The 11,447-nt window shown below is 30.2% G+C and overlaps 4 protein-coding genes and 1 non-coding gene across 7 annotated transcripts; 2 read left to right on the top strand and 3 right to left on the bottom strand.

Moving 5' to 3' along the window:
- Nucleotides 1-314: 314 nt before the first annotated feature.
- Nucleotides 315-1,173, bottom strand: LOC130893159 (26S proteasome non-ATPase regulatory subunit 10-like). Its single transcript, XM_057799039.1, has one exon. It carries the CDS (start codon nucleotides 1,038-1,040, stop codon nucleotides 363-365), a length of 678 nt encoding a protein of 225 aa, XP_057655022.1. The 5' UTR covers nucleotides 1,041-1,173; the 3' UTR covers nucleotides 315-362.
- A 287-nt stretch (nucleotides 1,174-1,460) lies between these two features.
- Nucleotides 1,461-3,210, top strand: LOC130893152 (uncharacterized). The gene is made up of 6 exons (XM_057799030.1): nucleotides 1,461-1,578; nucleotides 1,657-1,894; nucleotides 1,963-2,133; nucleotides 2,183-2,395; nucleotides 2,457-2,594; nucleotides 2,738-3,210. The coding sequence occupies exons 1-6, from the start codon at nucleotides 1,561-1,563 to the stop codon at nucleotides 3,103-3,105; spliced, it is 1,146 nt and encodes a 381-aa protein (XP_057655013.1). The 5' UTR covers nucleotides 1,461-1,560; the 3' UTR covers nucleotides 3,106-3,210.
- A 177-nt stretch (nucleotides 3,211-3,387) lies between these two features.
- LOC130893165 (60S acidic ribosomal protein P2) lies at nucleotides 3,388-5,193 on the bottom strand. The gene is made up of 4 exons (XM_057799046.1): nucleotides 4,963-5,193; nucleotides 4,603-4,774; nucleotides 4,321-4,416; nucleotides 3,388-3,500 (listed from the first exon to the last, which is right to left on the bottom strand). Exons 2-4 carry the CDS (start codon nucleotides 4,772-4,774, stop codon nucleotides 3,427-3,429), a joined length of 342 nt encoding a protein of 113 aa, XP_057655029.1. The 5' UTR covers nucleotides 4,963-5,193; the 3' UTR covers nucleotides 3,388-3,426.
- On the bottom strand, nucleotides 3,562-3,639 carry LOC130893558 (small nucleolar RNA Me28S-Am982). Its single transcript, XR_009059223.1, has one exon. It is a non-coding gene; the product is annotated as a small nucleolar RNA Me28S-Am982 (small nucleolar RNA).
- Nucleotides 5,183-11,395, top strand: LOC130893146 (cullin-2). 3 transcript variants are annotated; one of them, XM_057799012.1, is made up of 12 exons: nucleotides 5,183-5,420; nucleotides 5,525-5,725; nucleotides 5,907-6,187; nucleotides 6,245-6,420; nucleotides 6,480-6,692; nucleotides 6,865-7,056; nucleotides 8,222-8,482; nucleotides 8,539-8,697; nucleotides 8,853-9,074; nucleotides 9,129-9,395; nucleotides 9,447-9,662; nucleotides 11,055-11,395. In XM_057799012.1, the coding sequence occupies exons 2-12, from the start codon at nucleotides 5,607-5,609 to the stop codon at nucleotides 11,184-11,186; spliced, it is 2,238 nt and encodes a 745-aa protein (XP_057654995.1). In that variant the 5' UTR covers nucleotides 5,183-5,420; nucleotides 5,525-5,606; the 3' UTR covers nucleotides 11,187-11,395. The 3 variants fall into 3 exon arrangements, with proteins under 3 accessions (XP_057654995.1, XP_057654993.1, XP_057654994.1); XM_057799010.1 differs by having other exon boundaries at nucleotides 5,212-5,412; XM_057799011.1 differs by having other exon boundaries at nucleotides 5,231-5,416.
- Nucleotides 11,396-11,447: the final 52 nt, after the last annotated feature.

Below are 11,447 nucleotides of genomic sequence, written 5' to 3' on the forward strand. Positions count from 1 at the left end.
AAATTAATATTTTCAAGAATTTAAGATCAAAATGACACTTAAGTTTGAAAACGATCAACACGTTCGTTGTTCAATTTAAAGAAATTTTTAAATAAAATCTGACAACGCTGCCCTTTTAGAGAATATATTTAGGTTAAGGTTAACTCTCAATATTTGTTGTTTAATTGTACCAAATTAATATTTTTATGGATTTATGTGTACTTTTCGAAAAAAGAAAAATTAAGTACAGTTTTCTAATCGAAGTATTTATATAATTAAAACAAATTATTGAAAATATCAATTTCTTATGACAAAATTTATAAAAAACAAAACAATTTTATTGCTTTCTCAATAATTTATTTACAGTTTAAATACATTGTGCATTAGTTATTGGAAACTTTGTTTTTGAGTAACTTAGCTAATTTGATGGAACATAAGTCTAAGCAGGTTTTATCCTCCCTATTTTTACACTCAATATCAGCCCCATGTTCAAGCAATAACAAAGCAGCATCTTGTCGATCTTCTTCACAAGCATAATGAAGGGGGGTATTCCCATAGATATCTTTATTATTAATTTTTATTTCTTTATTATAACTCAACAATAACTTCAAAATCTGCATAAGTCCTTTAGAAGCCGCCCTATGTAAAGGCGTACTTCCCCTTTCATCAGCAATATTTATATCAGCTTTATTTTCTAATAGCATTTCACAAATTTCTGTCCATCCTTTAGACGCAGCATATTGTAAAGATGAATGTCCTTGGGCGTTTTTGTGATTAACGTCATCGCATTTTTGTAACAACAATCTAACAACTTCGGTGTGTCCTGCAGAAGATGCTAAGATCAATGGAGTCATATCAGTATCATCTGTTGGATTTACAGGAGATCCTAATTCTAATAAATGAGTAACTAATTTGAGGTTTCCGCTTAATACTGCCCAATGCATAATCAATCTCTTACTAGAATCTGGAGTGTTTAAAAACGAAGGATCTTCTTCCAGTTTTTTTGACACAAATTCAAAATCACCTTTATAAGCAGCATCATACACCGTATACGTTCCCATTGGGAATAAATAATTTATTTTAGATCAAACACGATTCTTTATATATTTTATAAACAATAATACTAAAACAATGACTGGAACAATTGACTTATTTTGTATTTTTATAGGTTATTTCTTCTTCGTTCATGAAATCTTAAGCACATCAGCAATTCAATAGTTGCCAGAACCACAAACAACCTTTTTAATGATCTGTGGTTGGAGAAGTAACTAGTGACATATGGAATTTTATCAAAGTAACACAAGTACAAATATTTATCGAATAAAATGGCTGTTTATAGTTGATAAGCATTGAAATGTCAAAATTCAAAACTAATCTGATAAATCTCTTTAAAGATTGGAAGCAGAGTATTTTACACTATCATGAGTTCAAAAATTATTATAACAGAGCGCGAACCATCGAAATGAAGTATTTACAATTTCACAAAAAGAAGAAATTAGGTTATGTTTATATATATTTAGTTTAATGTATCTTCAGTAAAAATAGTTATTTTAAATAAAACACAATTAGAATCTATTTAAAATGAATCAATACACAATGGTAACTTGTTTTATCGTTTAAGAAAATAGTTTTGTATTCAGAAACTATAATAAATTTTATATTAAAATTTCTTTTTAGGAAGCATTTTTATTTACCCCTGATTTTGGGGAAGATATGTATCTGTTCAACAGCAGTAGTAGCAGTGATAGTGATTCAAACGATGAAGATGGATGTAATTGTGAAAGTGATACAAAAACACCTTCAATGAAAAGACTAAAAACTGAAGGGTTTCTTGAAATGGAAGTTCCATTACTCAATGAGTACGATTTCAAATGTCATTTTAGAGTTAGTAAAACTACTTACGAGAAAGTTTTGGGTAAGAATCGTTTACTGGTTGTTGTACCAACTTTTTTCGAAATATGAGCTGGGATTTCATGTTTTTAGAATTATTGTATTATGGTTTTAACAGTGATCATAAAGGCGGTAGAGAAAAAATTACCCCTGAGAAAGCGACATTCATTTTATTGTGGTATTTAGGTAATCAAGAAACATTTAAACAAATGTCTGAAAGGTTTAAGAATACAATGAGTTCTATTCACGGTGTGATCCAAAGAGGTAAATAATACACTATATTTTTGGAATATACGAATTTTATCTCTTTCAGCAATTAAAAAATTAAATTCGTTAATGCAAGAGCAAATTCTATGGCCTTCTAGTGCTGAAAACCCCAATATATCTCAGCTTTTTGAAACAATCAGTAATTTAAAAGGTTGTATAGGCGTACTGGGTGTTTCATACATAAAAATACCAAAACCTAAAGAAGACGTAGCTAACTTTTATATGTGTGCACAGAATTATCCGTGTTTAGCTCTCCAGGGTGAGCTAAATGTTAATTATTACACAAGTTTCTTTTGTTTATGTATATTTTGCATTTACAGGGGTTATTACGGTCAATGGTAAATTCCTGGATATTTTTATTAGCGGAGGATCCAGTAATACAGAACAACTTTTATATCAATCGAATTTAATCACAGAAATGGAAAACGGTTTATTAGATGACGACTATTACCTTATTGGTATGAAAATTTCTGTTTATTTGTATTAATTCAAGGTTCCTTTGTTCCTATCAGCTCATGCCTTTGGAGTAATTAACACTGGTATCTAAAGACTAAGTTGGTTACTGAAATTTCTATGCTGGAGATGTTTTTATTTATTTCAGGTTATGGTGATTATTTGAATCGAAGATGGTTGATCCAACCTCTCCCCAACAAAGAATCTCACATATTCAACGAATGCCACGATTCTGCGTCCCGAGTGTTTCCAGAATCGTTGGGGTATTTGAAAGGAAGGTTCCAGAGGCTTCAAAATTTCGAAAATAGAGATATGGCCATTGTAACTCAGTGTATTGAGGCCGCTTGTATGTTGCATAATCTAGCTATAGATTGCGAGGACGACAACGAACCGTTTACTTATACAGATTCAGGTATTTTTAAAAGTACCAATGAGGAATATTGCAACAGTGATGAATGCGATGACGGCGGCAGAAGACAAGAATTGGTGCAGAGTTTGATGAAATTGGAAACTTGAGATGAGATTATAAGGATTCCTGTATTAATTTAATCAAGAAATATGTTGACAAAAGTTTGATTAAAACTAGAACACAAAGGTTCAATTATAAGTCACTTGAAATCAGTTTAGATGTTTTATTTCATATATCCTCCATCAGCGGTTAGTTACCTTTAAAGTGTAAGATTTTTTATATATAGAGTTCACTTCATTGGGGGACAACTGCCTGTTATTATTCATTAAAATACTAAGATTGAGCTGTTTTCCCATAAATTTGAGCTCAAAGCCAAATAAACACACAAATAACTTAAAAAATATATTTCAAGGTACAAAAAAAGGTTTTTAGTCGAATAAACCAAAGCCCATATCGTCGTCTTCTGATTCGGACTCTTCCTTCTTTTCTTCCTTTTTCGCCTCTGCAAACGAAAGACTTTTATATAAAATATGTAATCTAATATAAATAAATCAAAGAATTGATGTGAATATCAGCTTAAAACTATCATCAAAACTTTCTTCAGCCGAAAGATGGTGTGAGTTAGAAAATCATCATTAAATCTCAATGATTTTTAGCGAAAAATATTTATACTTGCAAGAAATTCCAATAATTCTCATGCTATTGATGAAATTTTGAAGCTAGAAGAAAATATAAATGTGGGAAGCCAAAAAAGTTCATTAATCTGCATATTTCAGTAAATCTCCCTCCAAAAATGTATACAGTTGAAAGAATAACAATAATTTATCATTTTCATGCTAAAGGGGGTGAAATCTTAAAATTATAGAAAAATATGGATGTGGGAAGCCATATCAGATCATTAATCTGCATATTTCAGTAAATCTGCTTCAAAATAGGATTAAAATGTTTCCATTTTTAAAGAAAAATGTATACAGTTGAAAGATAATCCAATAATTCAACACTGAGGTGAAATTTTCCAACTATAGGAAAAAATGTATGTGGAAAACAAAAACAGTCCATTAATTTGCATATTTCAGTAAATCTGCTTCAAAATAAGATTAATATATATTAATTTGCAGCAAAAAAAATGTTCATAACTGCAAGAAATGTTGATACTTTATTAATTTTATGCTAAAACTAGATAACTAAAAGAAGATATCACAACAGAAGCCAAAAAACACTATTACTGCATATATAGTAAATCTGCCTCCCAATAAGCATATAATATATTCAATAATCTCTTTGGTAATATTATGTATCAAAGAAGGAAAAGAGGTACTCACCTTTCTTTTCTTCAGCAGCTGGAGCGGCGGCAGCAGCACCAGCACTTGCCGCAGGGGCAGCACCACCACTTGGCATGGAACTTAATTTTTCACGACCTAAAGTTTGTTTTATAATAAAAACTACCCTTTCAACAAGAGATATTTCATTTGATATTTGAAATCTTCAGTTACTAACATAAAATCATTATTCTCATTCGAAAGATGGTGTAATGTTTAATCATCATTAAAAATATATCACGTGATTCAAATTTTCGAAACTGTAAAAGATTTTTTCGTACTCACCTTGGGCAATAACGTCTTCGATGGATTTGCCGTTAAGTTCAGTAATGACTTTATTAAGTTTTTCACTTTCGGTTTCTATACCTACGGAACCGAGAATTTTTTCAAGATCTGCGGCATTTGGGGATGTTTTTCCGCCCAAAACGGCCAATAAGTAAGCAGCCACGTAACGCATCTGTAATGAAAATGTTATAATTACAAAACAAAAATGGTCGTATGAGGTTATGGAATGTGAAAAAAAAATCTATAGAAATCTTAACCAATTTCGGAAATTATTGAATAAAATATGAATTATAATGAAAATGTGATCTTAAATTAAAGATGTTTGTTAATATTTTTCTAAATTAAATTAAATTTTCTTACTTTTAAGTCGTTTGACACGAAACGTGTATGCTAGACTTCGGCAACAAAATAACAAGAAGGATGGAAAGAAGGAAAATACCTATTCACAATTGACAGTTTCTAAAGGCTCAAGTTCAAGAGAACTGCAGATTAAATCAATTTACTCTCGACGAATCAAATGCGATTAGGAGTACAAATTAACACTTGATTGGTCGACATAAAACGTATTTACGTATATTGCGTAAAAGGAATTGTATAAACTCTTGGGGATTGTGGAAATTAAAAGAGATAAAAGAAGAAGAGAAATATTCAAACGTCAAAAAAGTGAAGATTTGTAAATTTTAGAAAAAAAATTTGAGAAAACTTTTGCGATTTTTGTATAATTTCCATATCAATTCACTAATACAATAATATATTATTTATTGTTATTTGAAATTGTGAAATATTTGAACTATTAACAAGGTTATACAAGTAAGTAAGTAAGTACGTAAATCGGTCGAGGGCATTGTTAATCACAAGACATAGAGCAGCATTGTTAAATTTCGACTCTAATTGAACTTGATGCGTATTTATTTATTTTTAGATTTTTATTTTCGTCTCGATTTTGGATTGTTGTCAAACTGTGACATCAGCAAAAAAAGTTCGTTGATGGTGACAGTGGTAAAATGTCTTTAAAACCAAGAAGAGTCGATTTTAACGCAACTTGGGGTGCTATTAAAGACACTATTAAAGGTGTTATCACTTTGGATCATGTCGCAAGAGCTGTTTGGAACGATAGATTTTCGTAAGTCAAGGTCTAAGCTTTACAACTAAATATAATTTATAATGTATACAAATAATAATTATATCGAGTATATAATTTTTGCTTAATTATATTTGGAAGATTTTATTATTTGATTTAAATTGAAAATAGTTATGGACGTATAAGATTCTAATAATGGGTTTTTCAAGCTTTAATTTTTTAGCGATGTTTATTCAATTTGTGTTGCACATCCGGAACCCATGGCAGATAGATTATATGCCGAAACAAAGCAGTATCTAATTGATCATGTTGCGAAATTATTAGATAAAGTACAAGAAGATGGTGAACAATACTTGGTTAAAAACTATTTCCTCTATTGGTCCCAATATTCCGTTGGTAGTCAATATCTTCATAGTTTGTATCTCTATTTAAATCAACAACATATCAAAACTCAGAAATTATCTGATGCTGAAATTATTTACGGAAGCTCTGATTCTTCTGGAGGTGAGATTTTACACAAAACAACTTCCCAGTGACAAAAATAAATAAATAAAATCTTAGGTGAACAAATGGAAATTGGTGAATTAGCCTTAGATGTTTGGACACGTGGAATGATAGTTCCCTTAGGTAGTAGACTTGTTAAACTCTTATTGGAAGCCATAGCTCAAGATAGAGCCCAGGAAACATTATCAATACCCATTGAGGCTGTTAGAGGAACAATTCTTAGTTTCGTTGAGGTAGTTTCACATATTATTGATCAAATAACTGTATTAACGTGTGGTTTTATTTATTTTAGGTACAGGGGTATAGAAAAAAGGGTCAGCTGCAATTATATCAGGTGTTATTTGAGGAGGCTTTTTTGGATGATAGTGGAGAACATTTTAAAAGGAGTGCTGCTAGGCTTTTGCAGGAAAAGAACGTTAGTTTGTATATGGAAAAAGTTAAGGCTAAAATAGAGGAAGAGTTATTTAGAGCAAGGAGATTTTTACATCACAGTTCTTTTCCAAAAGTAAGTTAACTATGAATGAAACAACTTTGAAACCGGTAATGCTTACAAGTAAGGAAATAACAGGAATTATTTATTTTTATGGTATAAATAATATAAAATCTGCTTTTTAGTACTAGAAAACAAATGTTCGGTTGAAACTGTACTTTTATCAATTTTTTTTTAATAATATTAGGTATCTCATAGATGTGAAACGCATATGGTGGCTGAACATTTACAATTTTTATATAGTGAATGTTCAAATATGGTTCAACAAGAGAGGAGAAAGGATTTATCGAACATGTATGATTTACTGAAGAGTGTTCAAAATGCTATAGTTGTTTTAGTCGATACGGTTTTAGATTACATAAAAACTCAAGGATTGGCGGTAAGTTCTGAATCTAATTAATATTTTATTTACTTTATCCAGTTCAGTGGACCCTGTTAACGTCCTGATTTTTTTCTACATACAACTAACTTTCAAAAACATCCCTCTACAATTTCAACTGGGTGTTCCAATTATTTTGGCGTGAGTGATGTTTTAAACACACATACGTTTTTCATGAATAATTGAACAAGTTTGAAGCCTCATATGTGCAATTCTGTGGACCCTATCAACGTCCTGATTTTTTTTACATACAACTAAATTTCTAAAACACCCCTCTATAATTTTAATTCAATTTAATACTAATAAATTTTTTGGCCAAATTGAAAAAAAAAACAATTTTTAACTAAACTATGTAGCAACATATTTGCACTAAACTATATGAGTTTAAAGCCAATTTTTATCAATTTAAGTTCAGAAAACCCGACCAAATTAAACTCAATAAAGTCAATTTTTAACCAAATTCAACTTGAAAATGTACGTTTTAAAGAACTAAACTTAGAAAAAGTATTTTCTGGTTACATTAAACGATGTGAATAAAATTTTAACCAAATTTAATATAGAAAGGCCAACTTTTGCAAAATTGATCTCAAAAGGCCTAATTTCAACCAAGACACAAGCTTTAAATTATATAATTATTATACTCTCCTTTATAGCTCTACATTCTAATTTAAATCGAGATATTTATTTGTGTTTGTATATGAAATAAATATTGCATGATATATTTTCATGAAGAATACATTTGAACTACTTTGGATTTTTTGAGATTATAACATGAAATTTGTTTTTTTGTTGTCTTTTCATTCATCTACTAGATTTCTTATTTCAGTTGAATAATTATTAATAGCAATGTTTAATGTTTCTAATTTGATCTCTAAGCAGATGAAAAATCAAATGTGTTAATAACACTTGAAGTTGGTTTATTATATTCCCAACATTCTTCAGAATACATTTGAACTACTTTGGATTTTTGAGGTTATAACATGAAATTTGGTTAATAAAACCTATGTAAGTGCCTAAGTTACTATTTGAACGTCTTGTATAACCATAAATTCATTGTTTTCTTCACTATTTTTCTTTTAGTCGTTTAGTCTATTTCTTTGTTGTCTTTTTTTTCCTTTTAGCTTCAATATATTTTATATTTGAATTGTTATAATTTTATTCTCAGGCTATTGGAAATCTTCAAGGAGAAAATATCCACATTAGCTTCGTCGAGAATTTGTTAGCTGTTTACAAAAAATATAAAGAACTAATAAAAGACGTTTTCAAATCGGATCAGAATTTCATGGGAGCTTTAGATAAAGCTTGCAGCTACGTAATAAATCATAGACCGAATCAGGGACGGTCACCCTGTAGAAGCCCTGAACTCCTAGCTAAATATTGTGATACATTATTGAAGAAATCGAGTAAAGGGATTAGCGAAACTGAGGTGAGTTAAAAATATATAATTAATAATTGAATTTAATGTTTTCGGTGTGATTTTAGGTAGACGAAAAGTTAGCTGAAAGTATAACGATATTTAAATATATAGACGATAAAGACATTTTCCAAAAATTCTATGCCCGTATGTTGGCTAAAAGGTTAATACACCAACAAACACAGAGCATGGATGCTGAAGAATCAATGATCAATAGACTTAAACAGGTAAGAAATTTTTTATATAATAAATATTCAGTTAATATGTAAAATTGAATAATTTAGATGTCAATTATATATTTTTTTTTACTTCATCATGTTGTATTTTGAAAATAATTGTGAATAATTTTCTTATGAAACGGTTAAGGAAATGAATTTTTTAGGCTTGTGGTTATGAATTCACCAGTAAATTGCACAGAATGTTTACTGATATGTCTGTAAGTTCGGATCTCAATAACAAATTCAACTCATTTTTGAAAAACGACAATATAGATTTAGGAATCAATTTTGGTATATATGTTCTTCAAGCAGGGGCTTGGCCTTTGGGTCAAGCAATCGTTACCCCATTCGCATTACCACAACAATTAGAAAAGAGTGTACAGAAGGTGAATGGACAAATAATTGTTAAAACAAACAAAATTCTATTATTCTTTTTGTAGTTTGAAGCTTTTTATCACAACAGATTCAACGGGAGGAAACTAACATGGTTACATCATCTGTGTCAAGCAGAATTGAAGTTGAATCATCTCAAAAGAACTTATGTAGTTACTGTTCAAACTTTCCAAATGGCCATACTACTTTTATTCGAAAACGTCGATTCTTTGACATGTAAAGATATCAAAGAAACGCTTCAATTGAATAACGAACAATTTTATAGACATGTTGTTAGTCTAGTTGATTCCAAGTTACTATTAGCAGATGCAGAAGTAAGTTAAGATTATCAGGGTATGTTACAATATTACTTATGGGTATTTCAGGAGCTAACACCAGAAGTAACACTTAAATTAAATATGGAATACTCGAACAAACGTACTAAATTTAGGATAACAGCTGCTGTACAAAAAGAAACTCCACACGAAGTTGAACAAACCATGAATTCCGTCGAGGAAGATAGAAAGATGTATTTACAAGCTGCTATTGTAAGAATCATGAAATCTCGTAAGGTGCTCAAGCATAATCTTTTGATACAAGAGGTTAGTATAGTTATAGTTTTAACACGTACACAGCCACATTCAAAATATCGAATTATTATTCTAAATATATTTATATTAACCCCATTGGTTGACTCAACCATGTTTTGAGTTCCTATTTGATAATGTTCGCATATAATGTTGGTGTTTTAGCTCTTTAAATGAATTTTTTAAAATTAAGACATCACTTTATGTTCTCGGTTGGAAACTACCCCAAGAAGTTGTTATTCGGCTTCTGTTGAAGTAAATATTTAGTAAAAATATTAATTCTTGATTTGTATACATTAAATATAGGATGAGGATAAATATCTGAAGAAGGCACAGTTCGAAACTATGGTTTAATAATATTAGAAAGGATTTACTTGAAATTTGTTTTCTCTAAGGTTACAAAATAATGGGGAATTGACTAATTAATTTCTTTTATTTTTGGAAGTGACTATACACCAGAAATTATTTCAATATTAAAAAAAACTGGTGATGGCTGATGGGCTTGTTATTACTTCTCAATTCTCAAAAATAGTTGCTTCAGTAGTTCATTTGTACTATTCATAGAGTATATTTTGAAATTTAATTCCAACAGACCCTGTTACCTTCTGTATTACCTTTATCAATGAATTGACAGACTCATTGGCTTCTTAGTACTTTCGTTAATGTACCTTGGTGGCTAGCCAGAATCAAATACAGAAGTGTTCCGCCATGCCAGAGTACCCCGCATGTCAAATTCTCAAAAATAGTTGTTTTAGTAGTTTCCGGGGTTCGAAATAGCAGCCTCCAGTTTAAAATGGTAGTTCATTTGTATTTGCACAAATATACTTTGGAAATTAATTCTAACAGATTCTGTGCTGTACGAATATCATCTTTAAAGATGGTTTTGATCTCTGAAAGCAGATTATCTGAAATTTTTTTGTGGTTTTCTGCCATTTCTTTTAGTTTTTGACCTGACTACAATAATCCATTAGCAAGGTTTATTGGCTTATTCCAACCTTGGCAATGGTATTCCTTGATAGCTAGCCAGAATTAGATTTGGCAGAGAGTATTTGATCCCTATAGCTGAATACCCAGCATGCCAAATTCTCAAAAATAGTTGTTTTAGTAGTAGTAGTAGTAGTAGTCCAGTAGTTCATTTGTACTATGCACAAAATATACTTTGGAATTTAATTCCAACAGACCCTGTTTTCTTCCTGAAACCCTCTTTGTTCTATAAATACAAATGATTGGGTTGAAGGATATTTTGTTATGATTTTTTTCCGTATACTACAGTAGGATTTAAAAAGTAATGTATGGAGAATATTTTACGAATTAAAATAGCCACTGTCTTAATGAAAATAGTTATCCGAGATGGATTTTAATAACAACTAGTCTTGCCTATAGTTAAAATATTTTTTATTGTTTCAGGTATACGCTCAATCGAAGGTTTCATTTGCGCCGAGCGTACAGTTGATTAAAAAGTGTATAGAATCGTTAATAGATAAACAATATATTGAGAGGACGCCTCATTCTAGCGAGGAATATAGTTACGTAGCTTAAACTCTGTAAATATTATGTAATTTCCGGGTGACACATTCTTCTTCTTCTTCTTCTTTTTTTTTTAATTTTCGACAACGAGCGTTGTAGACAATTATATATTTATTGGCAATTTTTTTTTCTATTTATTTTCAATTTTGTAAACTTGTTGAAACTAACCAATGTGATATGAAGACTCGTTTGTTGTGTGTAATAAAGTATTTTTTATTTTACTCTTTATGTTGTAATTCAAAGCGCAGACTTCGAAATAAAAGGTTTCCCGAA

The sequence above is a fragment of the Diorhabda carinulata genome, chromosome 4, assembly GCF_026250575.1.
Source record: "Diorhabda carinulata isolate Delta chromosome 4, icDioCari1.1, whole genome shotgun sequence".
Classification (NCBI taxonomy): domain Eukaryota; kingdom Metazoa; phylum Arthropoda; class Insecta; order Coleoptera; family Chrysomelidae; genus Diorhabda; species Diorhabda carinulata.